The sequence below is a fragment of the Otolemur garnettii genome, unplaced genomic scaffold (genome assembly GCF_000181295.1).
Source record: "Otolemur garnettii isolate 467f Iridium unplaced genomic scaffold, OtoGar3 scaffold00160, whole genome shotgun sequence".
NCBI lineage: Eukaryota > Metazoa > Chordata > Mammalia > Primates > Galagidae > Otolemur > Otolemur garnettii.
This window is the reverse complement of record NW_003852555.1, coordinates 2,491,207-2,510,526: the sequence shown is the minus strand read 5'-3', so window position 1 is coordinate 2,510,526 and position 19,320 is coordinate 2,491,207. Positions and strand designations below refer to the sequence as shown.

General features: G+C 41.3%; 1 protein-coding gene and 1 non-coding gene across 2 annotated transcripts in view; both read left to right on the top strand.

Moving 5' to 3' along the window:
• Window positions 1-242: 242 nt before the first annotated feature.
• ZNF608 (zinc finger protein 608) overlaps window positions 243-19,320 on the top strand; it is a 105,140-nt gene continuing 86,062 nt past the window's right edge. The window contains exon 1 of the mRNA XM_023519170.1: window positions 243-1,224. Coding sequence (XP_023374938.1) covers window positions 322-1,224 — 903 coding nt within the window. The 5' untranslated portion in view covers window positions 243-321. The remainder of the gene's footprint in view (window positions 1,225-19,320) is intronic.
• LOC111728475 lies at window positions 17,988-18,116 on the top strand. The gene has a single exon (XR_002775752.1). It is a non-coding gene; the product is annotated as a small nucleolar RNA SNORA44 (small nucleolar RNA).

The window sequence follows — 19,320 nt, the reverse complement described above, 5'->3', positions numbered from 1 at the left end:
CTGATATTGGACTGTGGAGACAATACATGAGCCATCTCCATCCTTCCCTGTACCCCTTACTGACTCCCCAGTAGTAATCGTTTTTTATTCTGGTAACACCCAGACAAGAAATATTCGACTTTTCCCCCCTTCACAGGAAAAGGTGGACCTGGACTGAAGGGTGTAAAATCCCTGGACAGATTCGTGGGGCAGGAAAGAGAAGAGGAAGATTAGAAGATTATTTTTTTTCTTTAAGAGAAAGCCCAGCGGAGCTAAACGAATGTCCCCTCATCTCCAAAGGAAAGTTCATCGGATTTTTATTCTAGAGAGCTCATCTTCAGGATGTCAGTGAACATCTCTACTGCAGGAAAAGGTGTGGATCCAAATACAGTTGATACTTATGACAGTGGCGATGATTGGGAAATCGGGGTTGGAAATTTAATAATTGATTTGGACGCTGATTTGGAGAAGGACAGACAGAAATTTGAGATGAATAATTCCACCAACACCCCAGGCAGCAGCAACTCTAAGGATTGTGGCGGTCCGGCATCCAGTGGGGCCGGTGCTACCGCAGCCTTAGCTGATGGCCTAAAATTTGCTTCTGTTCAGCCCTCTGCTCCCCAGGGGAATTCACACAAAGAGACCAGCAAATCAAAAGTGAAAAGGAGTAAAACTTCTAAGGATGCTAATAAATCTCTGCCTTCTGCTGCCTTGTATGGGATTCCCGAGATCAGCAGCACTGGCAAGAGGCAGGAAGTCCAAGGGCGCCCTGGAGAGGCAACTGGCATGAATTCAGCGCTGGGTCAAAGTGTGAGCAGCGGCGGCAGCGGCAACCCAAACAGCAACGGTACCAGCACCAGCACCTCCGCTGCCACCGCGGGGGCAGGCTCCTGTGGGAAAAGCAAAGAGGAGAAGCCAGGTAAAAGCCAGAGCAGCCGAGGCGCCAAGCGGGATAAGGATGCGGGGAAATCCAGAAAGGACAAGCACGACCTGCTTCAGGGCCACCAGAATGGCGGTGGCGGCCAGGCCCCTTCTGGGGGGCACCTCTATGGCTTTGGGGCCAAGAGCAATGGAGGTGGCGCGAGCCCCTTCCACTGCGGGGGCACTGGGAGTGGTAGCGCCGCTGCAGGGGAAGTTAGCAAAAGTGCCCCGGATTCAGGGCTCATGGGAAACTCTATGTTGGTAAAGAAGGAAGAGGAGGAGGAGGAGAGCCACAGGCGAATCAAGAAACTGAAAACTGAGAAGGTAGGATCAAGTCGCCTTCCTAGATGTCCTACTCTCCTCTGTGTGCATCTGTGTGGGGGTGCGGGGGGGTGCCTCTTGTGTGCCTCACACTTCTTTGTGCTTTCTGGTTCTTTGTGAGACTGTGACATGCATCCTTTAACACCGAAATTTGATACGGGGAGTCTGCAGGGGTGCAGTGTTGTGGCTCTCGCTTCTGCTGGCCTTGCTGCTGCTGCTATTCGTGATGCTAGTGTCTGGGTCCCCAAGGGGGAGGGCCCGAGTGTTCTAAGGACCTTTTGCCCTGAAGATGGGCTTCTGGCCAGTCAGCAAGTTGTGCTGTGCTTTTAATAGGAAATCTTTCTTTCAGGAACCCACTTGATTCTTCTCCTGGTTTGTGCCCTTAAAACTGCCTTCTGTTTTAATTTGCTCCTTCTAGTATTGCTGGGAATGTGTCCTTAGGTGCCGGGTTCGAGTCCCCTCCTTGGAAGGCAGTGTCCAGGATTCCGATTTATACTTCAGCCGCCTCCTATTTATTTTTTCATTACCTTCCTCAAAATAGATGTATCATAGGGTATCCTTGGATGGGTTCTTGTTATTGGTCCTGCCTTAAACCCCAGGCTTGGTGTTTTGGGTCGTTAGTTTCATACCTGTGCAAAAAAACTGGCTGGTTTTGGTGGCTGTTAGCCCTCTACCCTTGTTCTCAGCTGGAGATCTGAGAGTGTTATCACTTGGACACATAGGCTAACTGAGACGCTGCAAGGCTGGTAAGAAGAGTGAAGTAGACTTAGTGGGTTGATGTTTTTGAATATAAAACACAGCTACAGGGGATGTGGACAGTTAAGAGTGAAGACAGTTAAGAGTGAATTATGTGTTATGTTTGAACAGTGTGAGTAGAGGATTTAGGCCATTTGGGTACTCATTTCATCTCCGCACAAGTCTGTAGTTAGACACTGCCTTGGAAAAACTGCCTCCTGTGTTGTGCTGCTTTGTCAGAAGCCTGTATCTTAACTGGCCTGGTAATTGTTGTGCACTGAGTGATGTCTGGGAACAGAAGATGCTCTGTCCCCTAGGCAGACTGAAAGCGAGTTGGGGACAGTGTGATATTTCTATAAAGTTAATCTTTGGATCAATCCTACAGGTTGCTCCTTGCAGAAACAACATTTCTAATCATGTGGTGGGGGGCATGGTTGTTTGGAAACATGCTTATTAAATAATTTGGTCTTTTGCTATTTCTGACTTGATCAGAATTATGTAAGTGCTGGTAATATGTCTTTGGATAATTATGTCTGTGTAAAATTGTTCACTGCTCTCTAGTTAAACCTTGCTATTTTTCTTTTTGTATGTTCAAAATTTAAGTTGGAGGACAGGAATAAAGTTTTGATTTAGAAGTTGAGGGATGTACAGTAGGAGGTAGATAAAGCCAAACTCTCAAAAGCCTCTGTATGCTTTTTATTATTACCCTTGATCTACGTTGATTTATGAATTTATATGAAATTTTTAAAAAGTTCAGGGTTTTGATTCTTAAGTTTCAATGTAGAGTTTCACATAATTTCTGCTAAAAGGCCTTCTAAAATCTTCATATTACCTAGTACAGTAGGGCATTTACTTTTGTTGCCAATAGTCTTCAAATTGCAGTTCTAATCTGGTTTAACTATCTAGATGAATTGCCCTAATCCAGAGCTCACAATGGCTGTGGTTAAGGAGTCAGAGCCATTTGATTGGATTCACTGGCTGCTTGGAATGTGGGAGGTACTGCCCTTTTGCATTCCCCTTAGCCTTTTAATCTTCCAGCCAAATGTTCACATTCAACAATTTTGTTTAGCTGGCAATCGGAACATTTCAGTATCTCAAAGGCTGCTGTCATGGCAACTGAGATTAGAGCGTGGGGTCGTTTCTCTCCAGTTTTTGTGTTCTTTTCACTTTCCCGTCACAGAGGAAACTAACTGGATAAAGAATGGAAGAATTAAATTATTCACATACATGCAACTCATCTTCAGTCACAGCAGTATAAATGTGATCAAGCGAATTACATAAAGGAAGAGCAAACAGGTCATGGTGGGGCTGGCATGGGGGAGGGGATTCTCCCCTGGGCCTGTGCAGAGAGGAAGCTGTAAGGCCAACCTCAGCCACTGGAGTTGGCACAGGGGCCTCTCAGAGGCTTGGGTCCAGGGGCGTGGATCCTGCAGTGCTGGCCATTCTGTTAAGCTGGGATGCTGGATCTCAAACACTGTGCCTTGAGCAGTTCCTCCCCACCCCCACCCACCCCACCCCACCCCACCCCACCCCACCCCACCCCAGAAGGACTTCTCTTAAGAATGCTTTCATCCTTGGCACTCAGAGATGGCACTCCCTTGTTTGAACGCCACCCAGGCAAGTAACTCTAATTCCACCAACTAGTGGTTGTGTCAAATTAGGCATCAGTTCAGAAAATAGTTCCTAATGCTACCAGGATACTTATTTACCTATAGTAAAGATTTAGGAGTCACAGGCTTTGTCTGACAAAATACTTAGCACTAAGGCAACTTTCAGAAAGGTTTTTTTTTTTTTTTTTTTTGGTGTTTTCTACCATGTTTTAATTTCAGCCTTGATTATCTGGGTTTGCGAAGAGGCCACACGTGAACAGGGAGGGAGAGTGTTATGCATGTGTTGGTTGGAAGGTTCACAGGAGATTCATCAGACTTGCTGTCACAGGTTAATTTTCACAGGGTGCTTAAATGCCTATTTTTGGTCTGTTTATTCTGTTTCCTCACTACACAGTCATGTAAAGCATGATAAATTGGACCTTACGAAACCTAATTAAATCAATGAGTGTTCTACTCCTTTATGTGGAAACCACAAGTATGTTGTAAAAGTCGCCACTCCCTTAAGACGTGAACAAAATCAAAACATGCCATAATTCTAAGACCTTTGAGCTATATTTCTATAGCCCATTTTGTGGTTAAGCCACCAGTGACATGTCTGAATAAGTACATTTGATGGGTTGGCTTTTGGTTGTTAAAACCTGCCTTTCTACCTTCCCCTCCTTTCTTCTGGAGCGTAGGAGCCTTGCATTGAGGCTCTTTATGTATCTTTCTTAGCTGTCTTACAGTCTTGAATTACCACATAGGGAGACATTTGGCTGGGCTAAATAAATAATTATATGGAGTTTATGAGTTCATCGATCTCTGAAAAATTGGAAAGTATATAGATTTCTTAAAATTCTTAAAAGCAGCTAACATTAAAGGCACAGGAGGTCATGAAAAGCACGGAAGGGCATTTAGTTATGTCGTATCTCTGCGTCTCAATACATATTCAGGGAAGAGAATTGTTTCTGTAATAGCATATTGCTTTCATTAAGATGGTCCTTGTCATAAAGGCCGTGTCTAGAAATGGACTTGTCTATAAAGGATATCATTCATTGTATTTTATTCTCTTGTAGAAGCCTTTTTACACGTCACTAGGGAATTCTGACACATTTTCTAAGTGAGTGTGAGCAGTTTAAGAACACATTTTGATTAATGAGTTTTGTGGATGATACATTTTTTTAAAGTAGGCTGCCTGTACGAATTCTGCTTAGCGACTGCAGTTTATCTACTGTGAAATAAAAGGGCACAGAGGTCACTTACTATAATTAAAGAACAAAGTCCATTGTTGTTGGACAGCAAACTGTTTTGAAAGCTACAGAAGGGATTTAGCTGTTAAAAAGGTTGGTACCTAAGGTTGGCTTCTGGTAAGCATTGACCAGCCCCTTACTACAGGCTTCTTTCAGAGGGTGACAGGGATTTTTGAAGTGAGCCCAGAGGAGCCGCCCTTTCCCCAAGGAAGTTTTCTGTGAGAATCCCTGGAGCCTGGAGTATTTGTGTGATCAAGTCCAGCACTGAATTCCGCGTGTAGGGTTTGAAATCTGTTAGGTTTGCTGGAGAGACGAAAAATAGGCCCAACTGATCAAGGGTGTGTTAAAGGCGGTAAATAACATTTTGCAACTTTTAATAACTTTGCAAATAGTCTGTAAAAAAAAAAAAAAAAGTGGGAGGAGGGATTGATAGTCCAAATGTCACCAGGTTAAGAATGCTCTTCAAGTGAAATTGCTCGGCTGCAAGATGTTTTTAATTAGAGTGTTATAAAGACTTATTTTTCCTAAGCAGCATTTTATAGTTAGTAAATGAAATGTATGCCGAAAGTGCTAAGCAGAAATCTCCCTAACCACAGAGGTGTTCAATAACCAGATTCAAACAACATGGAAAGTACCATCTGTTCTTCGTTTTCAGCATGAAAAACAGGGATTGAATGGCTGAGATTTGCTCCAATTTTGACGGTGTCTGTGCATGTGTGTTTTAATTTAAAAAAGTTCACCTGGTACTTCATAGAAACTCAAAATTGCAGTAATATGAGCAACACTGTGAAAACATATGTTCCTACATTTATTTTAACCAGTTCCACTTTTATTTAAAAGATTTCCAGAAGCTCAGCCATTGAATACTTTATAATGGTTATTCAGTTCCTGCAGGCAATCACAATGAGGGGTCAGTTCTTCAAAGATCTGACTAATAGTCAGTACCTGAATTATTCCGTCAATCCCTCTCCCCGCCCCAGGCAAAGGGGGGAAAAAGGTTCTCAGGCCTAAAGCTGATCAGCCTTTATCGGTTAATCTAATTGTGGGCGATATTGCCCTGGACTGGTGTTTACCATACGCAAACCTTGCTCTGGTTCACAGCTGTAGTCTAGGACTGTTGATAACAAGGAAAATTACCTTTCTAAGGGCAACTTTTGAGCCCTGGACTTTTAGACACCTAAGATTCTCTCTTCTGGGTTTAGTTAGAGCCCTGGGTAAAACATTATCCGGCCTTTGTTTGAGGGCTTTTATTGAAGCTAATGACTGGGCTTGTGCCTCCCTGAGATAAATGACATTATCTCTGAGTGGGCTGACAGGAAACAGACATGTTAATGGTGAAGCTGCAGGGAGGATCTGCTAGGGTTCTCACAAAAGAGTTGAGAAAGGGACCCCTGGTTGTGGTCATTAACACATAATGCATTCTTGCTCTTCCTAAGAGGCCCTTGATAATTGGAAAGCTATTTTAGCCACAAGCACTTAAATCATAAATCTAGTACTCCTAGTTCCTTTGCATTCTTAAAAGTAGGAAAGTAATGTGTGTGTGTGTGTGTGTGTGTGTTAACAAGTGTGCAATCTGGGTTTTTAACAGTTCTAGGCTTCCCCAGTAATGATGTTTCGGAGAACTGCACCTTGAGCTGTATTTACCAGTTGGGATAGCTCTTTGTCTTTCGACTTTGCTCAGCCATTCCTCTAACAAAGTGAAAAAGTGGGTACAGAGGTAAAGAGAAGTCATTTTATACTTGATGACGTCTCATGGGAGAGGGATAAAAATCTCTGATAAATTGGGAAAAGAATGTTTTGCTTCGTGATTTGACTGTGATGAAACCAGCTTTTTGAATTGTGTGTTTTAAAAAGTCATGGGTATAATTGAGTTTCAGTGCAATTTAAACTCTGCTTCTTGAGCGAAGATAATTGCCATGTTGAACACACTTTAGAGGTGTAGAAGAGGTGGAAGGATCATGTTATTCTATTCTTTAATATTAAGCACTGGAAGTTTTTCATAGTAATTACTGCAGCACAACATAGTTTTGATTGCCAGCACTCTGAACTTGCCAGCGATCTGAACATCAAGGCTTTTGCTTGAATACTAAATAGTTTATTCCTATTTGTGTAGCTGCCTTATATAATGTTGGAGCCAGAACTAATACTGGGCTCACCTTGTTAGCAACATCTTAGTGGATATAACCCTTCTGTACCAGGATAGTTGTCAATAAATGGTATTTACGCCCTCTTATTGTAGTCATCTAAGAGGATCAGGAAAGAGAACAGGTGAATCCCCTGCCTCTCTAATGACTTTAGGCGTCATCATAGAGGTCATTGTAGAGTACTACATGTATCATGCTGGTGCCCATGTAAATGGAATGGTGTTTCATTAGGTGTATGTGTAAGTGTTGTAATGGAGGATATAGATATTGGAGTGGGAATAGTTAGTGTGAGCTTTATTCTTTTTAAGAAAGGTCACTGCTGATTTTATATTCCACTGGGCTTCAGAGTTGGAGGGCCCCTCCCTCTGGGTCCATTTCTCTCTCCCAGCTGAAGTTACACTAGTAACTACTTGCTCTCTGTTGCAAGTTCTTTTTAATTTAAGCTAAAGGTTTTTGGCAGCTGGAACATAGCTTTTGCAACTGAATGAAAGGTTGTTAAACTTTTCATAGTTGATTGACCAGCAGTTTGGCTGTTTGTAATGTTATTTTGAGAGCTGGGAGGACATTCAAGAAGGTGAGACTAGCACTTTGCACCTAAAGCTGATTTTTGCATATTTGCTAAATTTTGCTTAGATCTACCTTTGAGAATGTAGAAGCGATTATAGGTTTTGCATGTGGAACTGAGATGATCACAAAGCAAATACTTAAATTTCGATAGGTCAGTAGGTCTTGAACCACAGGGATCTCATGTGATATTCAGAAGGTTTCCCCCCTAGTGAAGCTAAATAAAAACTTAGAAGTATATATTATAGTTGTAATGGAGAATTCAAAGGAAAGGGTGTTTCAGTTAGAACAAATGGGTTTGAAATGGTGAACAAACACTACTGCTGGTTTTTCAAAGCCGCTTTCTCTTCTTTCTCATCCCCACCCCCCAACCTAGTTTGATTATTATTCACTGTGACTATTCTGGCTCAAACACAGAGCTTTCAGCCTCCTGGGAATGCTCATTGTCAGCTAGCACCTTAAGAAAAATGTGCCTACAGGGACATTTAGGCGTATTCCAATAATGCCATATAAATGCAGCTTTCACAGTTTTAAAAAAGCAAATAAAAATATATTGATTATATTTTGTGTTGTACATAATGATTTTAGAAAGCAGATATTGAGGTTGTGGAATTGGCTTATTATGTTAACCAGAGAGCAGATGGCATGGTGCCACAGACGTATAATTTTACTTAAAGGGACTTTTAAGGTTTTGATGTGTTTTCTTTTCCTCTTATTTCCCTGATGGCTTCTTTTTATTGGAGGGTAACTTAAGGAGACCTGGTAGCAATTTTACTGCCTTCCCCTGACAGTTTGAAATAATAGCTTGGTCTTTGGTTGCACTGATCTTCTACCAGTCAACTTGATTCTGGTTTTTGTCATGTGGCAGAGAATTAAAAGAAAAAAAAAACTGTTTGTAGTATGTTTTAAGAAATGCACCCTTTTATATGCCTCAATTAGCAACAGACGACAAAGTTCCAATTGGTCACACTTTCATAAACTCCTGGAAGTCACTGGTTGTCCTTTAGATTAAAGAAAACTCCTGGTTTAGTTTCTTATGAAAGCACATCTAGCCCTCTGGCTGCTTTCTGTACACCTTTGTGTCCTTCGAATTAGTCACCGATGGTTCAGAGGTCCCGTTTAAGTTGTTCCTAGTTGGGTTAGCAAGTTTTCCCCATCCTGGAGGGCTGTGCTTTTTTTGATTACTACGCTCACCACGCGTTTGAAATCAGTTGGCACAGAGGTGCCATTTGATTCTGTGGCTAGATTTTACGTTTTTACCCATTCTTCACCTAAAACATCATCTGGATGAGCTGGAAACCATCTCCTGACCCCCACCCCCACCCCAAAGTGTTCATAACCAGCCCAGATTACTTCTGGACTTCCTGTCACCTCCTTGGCTGATTTTATGGATGGCTCATGTTAAAAACAACACAAATGTTTGGATTGGATGGGTTGAAGCCTCGGGTTTTCATTCTTCATGGAGAACTGTTTATTTGTGTGTGGTTCACCACAGTACATGGATAATGCTATCAAATCTGTGCTTTATTATAGGCTTATGACTAGCACAGCAGCACTTTGGTTACGTGTGCCCGTGCTTTAGATCTTTGCCAATTCCTTTGTGATGGAAATGAAATTAGAACTGAATCTTTGCAGCGAAGGGGAAAATAGACACAACACATAGAAACTCTCCCTTGAGCCAGTTCAGAAGCAAGCGGTGGTGATTAAAATAAAAAAAAAAATGTTAACTACAGAGAAAAATACTTGAGGTTAACTTTTCCGTGAAGACACGCGGAGGATGAGCTGAGCACAGATGGAGGCTGCCTCCCCAACTAGACTTTAGCCCTTTGTATCCTTTGACATCTTAGTAATTGATCGAAAAGCAATTCACATGCCCAGATCTTTGAAATGCTCTGAAGGTAGCATTTAAGTAATACTGTTTGCTTCTGTTCCCCAAAGGGGGCAACAAGACTTTAAAACAGAGCAATTGGGCTTTCCCCGCAGCATCCAACTCCATTTGGCCAATTGTCTCCATTTACATTCCTTGCCCAAATCCTTCACCAGCCTTTCCCATGATGCCGGAGCAGATGCCAGACACTGAAGTAGAAAGGGAGCAGCTGTTTCCATTACTCCATTGCTGTGTTATCCTCCACAATCTGCTTGCTTTCTGTTTCTCCCTTCCCCCCACTTTTAAAATAAAGCAGCCTTCCCTCCCTTTGTAGCATCCTCCCGTTTATCAGCCTGCAGGTTTTCTATCTTATCAGTAGCGCGGCTTTCTTCAGGAGCTGCCTTTATTGTTTTCTCCCCGGGAGCAGATGGAGGCCCAGGGCTCCCGGGGGCGTGGCCGCCGGCGCCGGGGCCGGGCCGCGCGCTCCCGACGGGGTGGCGGGGGCGTGCAACCGAGGACGCGCCCTCCTTCCCGCCGGGGACCGTTTATGGCCCTGAGCGCTGTAAATCTGTCAGCTCTTCACGACGCCTTCACCTCTTTCTTCATTTGCTCCAGCTTCTAGTTTGACAACGTTCCCCTGAGGCGGAATTCTAATCTGCTTCCAATTAGTTGCAAAATGTGACTGAAATTTCCACATTATGACTGCTGTTTTACTTGCACGCACACATCTAGAAACAAATTAATGCTCTTGAATATTTATTTTTTGAGCCCTTGGATTTACTTTAAGAGGAAGAGTTTCCAACTGTTTAGAATGACTTCCAGGATTTGCATCCCCGCCCCCCCCAGCCTCATATTTACTGGATCTATTAAAACAAAACAAAACAAAAACAGCTATGGTTGGGGTTTCCGCCCCCATCCCTTAACAAGCCTTTTCCATTTTCAGCGTTTCCCAAAATGTATTGCATATGTTTAAGTTATGCAAATACATTTTGTAGTATTTCTAAAATAAACAATACTGGGATGTTTGGCTAAGGAGGGGTCCTGTGTGGTGTTTTAATAGAAGGGAAATACACACAATTTTATTTGGCCAAAACACAAAGACTTTTGTTCTGTATGTCTAAATTCTTTCATATCTAAAAATTGTAAACCCCAATAAACGAATTGGGTGATTAATTGGCTTGACACAAATGTAAGGGCAGCACTGAAGATGTCACTATGGACATTAGGAGGTACCCTGAAAGTTTGTGTTTGGGTCTTTGGAGCACACCCTCCTCAGCTGGTGGACCTCGGGTGCTGTCTGCAGTCGGTGTGGTTGGTAGGTTCTTAGGACTTTGGTCTTCCCTCAGCCCTTGTATAAAGCACCATTAGGAGAATGGACTGGGCTCTGGGTTTTAGGATGGTTCTCTTTTGAGGGTGATCATCACCTCACCGCTATTTCTTCCTGTTCAGTAATTTATTTATCCTTTTTACAAAGATGCTGATCTATTTGATTATATGTAAATATTAGCATTGTTTAAATCTTGCTGTGGAGGTCAAGTTAAGACAACCATTTTATTACTTGCCTTAAAGACTTCCTCAAGTATTGGAGACTTTAGTACGGAGTGGATCTCTGGGTTATTATTTGTGGACAGGTGCTGCTCTTAACGTAAACAGTGAAATTTACTGGTGCATTTTATAGTAGAGTTCAGTACTCAGGCATCTTGGCAGATTGGTATCAACAGTAATAATGGTCTTTAAAGAGGTGTGAAGGATTTTATTGATGGTAAAGTGGTTATGTTGATCACATCACTGTATTTCTAAGTAACACTTTCACATGTAAATGATGCATCACTTTTTTTAACATTGTTATATACAATCATAAAAACCATAGATTGAGTGATTTATAATGTCCTTTTTATGTGCTATTTTAATCTTCATGTAATCAGGAGGTGGAACATTTAAACCAAACCTTTTTTTTTTTTTTTGAGACAGAGAGACTCTGTGTCCCAGGCGGGGCAGTGCAATGACTTGATCATATCTCACTGCAATTTGCAATTCTAGGGTTCAAGCGATCCTCCTGTCTCAGCCTCCAAGTATCTGGGAATATAGGCATGTACCACCATACCTGGCTAATTTTATAAACTTTCTTTGTAGAGAAAAATTTTGCCATGTTACCCAGAAAGTGATCTTCCTACCTTGGCCTCCCAAAGTGCTAGAATTACAGGCATGAGCCACCGCAGTCACTTTAAATTATTTATTATATATAGAATATAAACTATTTAAGTGATTTTATGAAAATACTTATTTTTAGCTATGCCAGAGTTCTACGAAAGTAGGAGTGCTGTTTGTATTGCTTGCTTGCTTCCTACTCAGTGACTGATAGAGAAAAACAGCCAAGTTGAAATTCTTAAAAAATTTAAAACACAGGGGCCTTCAGATTGCAGAGACCTCCTTGGTTAGAAAAAAAGTTGTGGCCCCACAGTGAAATGCTCACAATAGGCACGATTGTGGTAGCCCCTCAAGTCCTGGGGTTCACTAATTACCCTTTAATGAGGTCAGTTAGCCTGGGCTCTTTCCCTACCTTGGGAGGAAAAGCACACAAGACAGTTGGAGTTCAAGTGGATCTTGCTGTATTTGCAACTTAGCATAACTGCTTTGAAGGCCCCCAGGGTGCTTAATTGGGGCCAGGCATTTTGGTTTGGTGCGGGGAGACTACACACAGCTCCTCATTGTGCAGTAGAAGCCACTGTGCATCTTGGAAGCATTACATGCTTTTGTTGATGGTGCATAGTTTTATAAACTCCAAATGAGCTTATTGCCTTTTAACCATTGGGAAAGCAAAATAATGGAAGAACCTAGAAGTCTTTGGGTTGGGCAGTCGCCAAGCTGTTAAGGAAAAAAAAAAAAAAAGGATGAATGGTTTAATTGTAGAGCAAACCATTTGTTTACAGATTAAGCTAACTCCACAGTCACCAAATCCTAAGGACTAGGGAGGTGAAAGAATGAGGCTGGAAGGTAGAGAAATTGAATGCCCAGTGTTATGTTTTGTGATGGGCTCAGTTGTTTTTACCCTTTTTTTTTTTTTCCCCCTTTCACAAAGGAAGCAAAGTAAGAATGAATTGTTTAAAGGTGAATGGTGAGAATGGTTTGGCCAAAAGCACTTTTTAAGCTGTAAAGAGCGAGGGGAGGAAGGAGGAGGCAGGTTATTATTTCTTTCCTCTCTGGTTAGCTAAAAACTTGAGGTTCTTCAGGCTGAGAGGAGCTGGAAAGACTGTGGCCGAATCTTCCACATTTTGTTGAAGTGAGGGGGATGGCGGTGGTGGCGGAGGGAGGGAATAAAAAAGTAGAAGGAAGATGTGTGGGAAAGGAGGGTGGTTGGTGTAGACCTTTTGTTGCAAGGGCCCTAGGCAAGGCATGCTCTTGAATAACTGGGACGGGTTACAGAAATTCCCCACTATTTCATTAGTGAGTGGCCATGTTTCTAAATAGAAAGGGACTCTCCAGCAACAGCAGTGAAGTGGCTACATACAGCACTTTGGTTGAGAAGAGCTGTTGCCTGGCAGCCTGAATTTCAGGATGTCTTTTTTTTTTTTTTTAACACACATGCATTTTTAAAGGAGTAGATTATTTTTAACAGTAGAAGACCGGAAATCATGGGATTGTTCCCTTTGTAGTTCTAGTTTGTCCTTCTGATCTTCTGGTGAATCAATAGGCTTATGGAAATCTCTAGAGTTGTTTTTTAGAAGTGTCGTTCTAAACACTTCCCCATTCACTGTTTATTTTTACATTTATCTTGGGAGTGAAACCCTTTATCTCAATCTGCTCTTTTGTGTATGAACTATCACCCTTTTCTGATAACTCCGGATACGTACAGGTATTGTTCCTATGTGATAGCTTTGTATTCTGTTCAGCTGTGAAAAAGATCATTTCTTTAGTAATGTTAAAATCATTTATTTATTACTTGATACATGTTTGACACATTGAACTTTTAAATGGTTTAATTGGCTTAAGATGATCTTATTTTGTTTTTCTCCTTGTTTTAATTTCTGGTACTATATATGATCTTGATTTCATGATTTTTTTTTTTCTTTTTTGAGACGGAGTCTCAAGCTGTCACCCTCAGTAGAGTGCTGTGGAAGAGTGCTGTGGCATCACAGTTCACAGCAACCTCAAACTCTTAATTAGGCTTAAGCGATTCGCTTGCCTCAGCCTCCCAAGTAGCTGGGACTACAGGCGCCCGCCACAACACCAGGCTATTTTTTTTTTGCACTTGTCATTGTTGGTTAGCTGGCCCAGACCGGATTCGAACCTGCCACCTGCCAGCTTCGGTGTATATGGCTGGTGCTGTAACCATTGTGCTACAGGCGCCGAGCCTCATGATCCTTTTTTAATGGCATAATATTTGAACCCGTATCATTGGCTGATAGCTTCTTTTATAGATCTGTTTCTTCTGGGGGTTAGTTAACAACAGGAAGATTATAAGTTAGAATTGGGGACCAAAGAGAGTGTGAAAGAGTAGGTCTAATATGCTTTCATCCTGTCAAATTGCTAGTGACTTTTTAAAAAGTTTTTTTAATTTTTATTTTTTTTAATTCAGTCACAAACACATAGATCATGTCTACAATAATGCATTTATGGGGCACAATGTGCTGATTTTATATACAATTTGGAATGCTTATATTGAACTAGTTAATTTATCCTTCATTTACTTAATTATTGTGTTAAGACATTTATACTCTATACTTAATAGATTAGACATGTACCCTTGCAATATGCACCATAGATGCAGTCCTGCCATTTACTCTCCCTCCCTTCCCCTCCTCTTCCTTCCTTCATCCTGGGCTATCGTCGTGATTTATCTTTCATATGAAAGGGTAATTGTAAATTGGTTTCATAATAGTACTGAGTACATGGGATACTTTTTAATGTGCAACTGTTCGTTCCAGATGTTTTTCTAGTAATAGAGCAGAACCTCTCTAAGTTGACCACTCAAGGGATTGTAACAAACTGGTCAACATCGTCAACATACAAAGGTGATGAACAGAAAGAACTAGACCTAGTGCACTGAAAACGTACGCATGGTGCCTGTCTGGTCTGTGAAAATTAGGTCAATGTAGGGGGTGGTCAGCTATGGAGATTCTACTGTATTTTTTGTTTAGTGAGCACATAGATTGGATTTTAGTTTTGTGATCATCCAACATAATTTTTAAAACTCCAAACTTTAAAATCTCATAAAATGTTACACTGGCATAGTCACTAAGTACACTAAATTTTTGTATACACACATTTTTAAAGAATCGTGGGGGGGGGGATCATATTTGATCAAAGTGGTAAAACCCTGCCAATGTTTACCTAAATTTGCTTTCTCTGGTGGTTTGAATGTTAATATGTCCTCATTCTAGGTTAAGTTAGCAAACCAAATTAAAAGTGCAAAGACAGAAAAAAAAAATGGCTTCTGTTAATATTTACAACAGCCCAGAGGCTGTGCAATCTTGAAACCACTTTGTAGTTTAATCCTCCCAGGAAAGAAAGCTTTTTACCAAATTGTCAGTGCCTCCACAGTGCTTCTGAGGATTTGTAAAAGGCACCTGCTAAACATACTATCTATTTCAGTAAGTTAAGTCCATGTTCACAGGCAGCATAAAGAATGGGGAGTTAGGTAGGTCCTTAGCTTTCTGCCGCTCTAAATTTAAAATTAACAAGAGTTTTCTGTCTTTCGTTCCTCCCCTCTAACCCATTCTTCGATATATGGTTTAATGGATTCTTTTTGTTGCCCATATAAAATGTGAAAGGAAAAACACTCACCTAAGACAATTTGAAAATGATTTTTATAAACATGCTTACACCAAAGTCTAATACTCTCTCTCTTAACTGACATTAAAGGCTTAAACTCCCCTTTGAAAGGCCAGCTTGTGCCTCCATACTCATGAGCCTGCTACAAATTCAGCATGTGACTTTCTTGTAAATATTAGTGTTTTCTCTTTACCTGGAGATGATACAGGGTGGAGTTACTTCCAGCAGATAATCCTGTCCCATTTCAAACTGATAGAAGTTCTGTAATATGTATAGTTAATGTCCTGGTGATTGGGTGACAACACAAAATCACTTGTCCTCATGGGATTTCAGGACTTTAAGTGTCTTTAATCTTAAACACTGTTAACTTTTTCTCTTCTGACACTCCTAGTGAACTCTGAGGAGGTCTGAAGACTTATACTTGAAAAACTTAGAAAGTGCCTCCTCACCTCGCTTCTGAATTTGGTGAGCAGCTTGCCAGGACGCACCAGTAGTAGGAGGAAGTTAAATGGTGATGAAAACTAGACAACGGGGTGGTGCTGGTAGCTCAGTGGGTAAGGTGCCTGCCGGCCTCATCTACCGAGGCTGGTGGGTTTGAACCTGGCCCGGGCCTGCTAAAACAACAGTGACAACTGCAACAACAATAACACAGAAATAGCCGGGCGTTGTTGTGGACACTTGTAGTCCCAGCTACTTGTGAGGGTGAGGCAAGATAATCGCTTAAGCCCAAGAGCTTGAGGTTGCTGTGAGCTGTGATGCCACCGCACTCTGCCCAGGGTGACGCAGTGAGACTCTATCTCAAAAGAAAAGTTTTATCTTCTGTCTGTAAAATGAATTCTGAAAGGTTTTTGGAGATTTTATCTTGGATTTATTGTAACTCACTCTGGGAGCTGAGCAATAAGACTGTACAAATAATTCTGTACAGTGGGGTGTTGCTCTTTCTGAGTTCTTTGAGCCTGAATGTGTGTGCCTAATTGGAGAGATCACTGAAGAGAGAATGTTTTGCTGTGGTAGATGTGGTTTAAATCCTAGCACTGAGCATAGCATTTACTTTCTCAGCTTACCCACAAAATCTGTGACTAATTTAGTGAATGTGAAGATTTTTGTCCAGATGGTTAGGTTTAATTGTAAAAACTGGAAAGATTTCAAAGTACCCTTTGGGGGAATGCGGGAAACAACAAGTAAACAACCGAAATGAATTAAAAGTAACCGTAGATCACTAAATATAGCATATATGCATATTTTATATTTATAAACACACATAGGCATATATACTTAAACATACGCACATAGATACAGAGGGTGCCAAAAAAATGTATGCACATTTTAAGAAAAGAAAAAAAAATGGAATAAAAATTGCAGGACTCAGTGTGTACTAATAACGGCTGTTATTTTGTGTATGATTATATCTTTTATGATTACAGAAGTCAAAGATGACCTGTTTTAATAGTTTTTTCCTTTCTTAAAATGTGTACACATTTTTTTTTTTTAGCACCTTCTGTATGCACAGTATTTGCCATCAAGGAAAAGCTTAAAAGCTTAAAGAATTCTTTATGCCAGCAGGAACAAATAGAATCGAGAAGATGCGTTATTTTGAATGTTTAAGGATTCACCAGTTGCGTTCTTGAGTGTTTCCTGAGTATGTGTGTTTAGCTTTTGCTCAGCCCAGCATAGGTTTCCCCTTGAGTGTGTTAAGATACCACTTTCCTGTAGCTGGCTATTCTGGGTTAAGGGGTTTAGGTAGTTAATCTCACCGAACAGGAGGGCAAATTCTGCTCTCGTCCAGGACGTCCCTCTGTGGGGTGCCCACTGAGGTCTGGGCCCACCTGCTCTTCCCACACTGCCTCTGTGACGCTCAAGAAAGAGGAACTTTGAAGAAAGGGCCAATTCCATGGTAATTATTGCTAGGTGGGGACCAGCCTTCTTTTTAGCATCCATTTGTTTTTCGCACTTCTTGTAGTTTTTGGCCTTGCCAGAATGAGTATAATTATCGGAACCGATGCTTTTAAAGCTACTCAGGACCTCTTCCTCCTCCTTGTTGCTTCTGGGCAGAAGCGACAGAACTTAAGGACAGAAATAAAGTCCCCTTCCCTTTTGTAGGTGACATATTGCTGACCTCAATGTTGGGCCCATAAATTGGCTTTGAAGTTGGTAGGCTGATATAGTTGTATAGTGGACCTTTTTTGTGTTATTTGGCATTATAAGGAACAGGAAGACAAGAAAGGTGTGGTGAGGTTTAGGAGGTCATGGGACAGATGCTGGAGTTGTTATATGACTGTTGATAAGGTCTGTTTGAACGGAGGGGGGCTATGGCACAGTGGTCTAACAAGGCAAGCAACATGGATACGTTTCTTGCACAGGAGTAGAGAGATTTCTAAGTCAATGCATTTCATAATGTTCGGAAAGTGTAGAGAGACAAGCCAAATTTATATGTGTTATATTTACCACATAGCAGTTGCTCTCGTATTTGACTTAGCACATTTATAATGGCCCAAGACATGAGGTTGAGGTTGTCTTGCATGGTAAGGAAGATAAGCAGAAGCCAGGCTGGGATGATGATTTTCAGTTTATGGAGAACCTGTATAATACAGGCCAGGAGAATGTTCTTTCTGAGGGCAGAGCTATTATTGCTAGTAGCATGGGAGAGCAGGATACTCAAAGGTCAGCCACTCTAAAGCAGAGGTGGTCTTTGGTATGATCCTGTTGGCTAAGTTCCATTTATTTATTTAGTCATAAAAGGTGATTTATTAGGGAACTTAGGGACAAAAGTGTCTTGGGTAACAGCAAGCTAGGTAGACCTCCTTACTGCTTGGCTAAGTTCCTATTTAAGGTATCTTTTTTTATACAATATGTTTCCAAAGGCTGTGGCTGGTTGTGGCCATGGGATCTCCAACTGCATGGGAGAGCCATCTGGAGAGACTGACAGCTCAGGTCAGCACAATGCCTGCAGCCGCCACTCGCCGTTCCTATGATGTTTTAGGATCTGGACTCAGCCTTCCACCGAAATCTAGTTTTCCATCAATTTCTGTGTAAATGGGTGGGTTGGATCAATTTCTTGGTTTTCCTTCACACTAAGATTTTGTTGCAAAAAAGTTAAAAAAGAACAAAGAGAAATGAATAAAGGCTAAAAAAAAAATGCCTTTTTTTACCTTTCGATATTTTCCTATCCACTTAGAGCCAAATTTTTCTCCTTTTTTCAAAAGATTTGCCCTCTGCTAGTAATCCATTGAATGACTCTTTTGAGACTTTCAGCTGGTACCACCACCCCATCCTGAGCAGACTTTTAAAGGCCCAAGGTGTAGAGTTCAAAGCTAGAGACTGTCTGGTAAGATGAGAGTCATGGGAGCTTTCCTGGTGTCCGAAGTCAACCCAGCCTCGCAGCCCTCTCTTTGGCCTGTTTGTGAAGCTGGGTTTGGAGAGAACTTTTGTAGATGTTTCTTAAGAATCCTTGGAGCTAGCACAACAAGGTGTAAGTGATGAAGTTAAAGCAAGATCTGACTTTTTTTTTCTGATTTTTTTTTTTAAAGGGACTTTTAGGTGAGATTAAAATAGACCTCATGAGAAAATGAGATCCTGAAGATTGATACTGTCATTAAGTTGTGGTGTGAGTCAGACTTGAGAGCACTATAAATATTATATATTTCTACTGTCCGTATTTGTTAACATTTTTTATATATTTGTACATTTATGTAAGTTTCTAGAAATTTCTGCAAATTTCTGATATACTTGATGCAATTGATTTGAGGAATAAAAATAATAGAAATAGTGTGTACAACCAACGAAGGAAGATGACTTAAGGGCAGCTGTACAAGGTCAAGGCCACTGGCGTTCCAAGGACTCAAGTCCAAATGGTAATGGGTACGATAAACTCTGCATAATTTGTGCGAGTGTTGGTACTTTTTATTTCCTCTGAAGCATTGACCTGGGGAGAGGAGAGGGTTTTAGAGCCGGTAGAGAACAGGGTTGTGCTATTTTCTGTTGGAAAGCTTGTCACATCGTAGGACAGAGTGGGAAGAGTTTGATAAGAAAAACAGAGCAGATTTACCTACTTGTTAGGAACCTCTTCTGTTGATGTTGCTGTAAGACCCGAGGAAAGGGTTGAAGCCCAGGGTCTGATGTTCCTGTGGTTTTGAAGCCCTGTCACAGGTTGGAAAGCTGTGTCAAGTATAAGCTTGAGA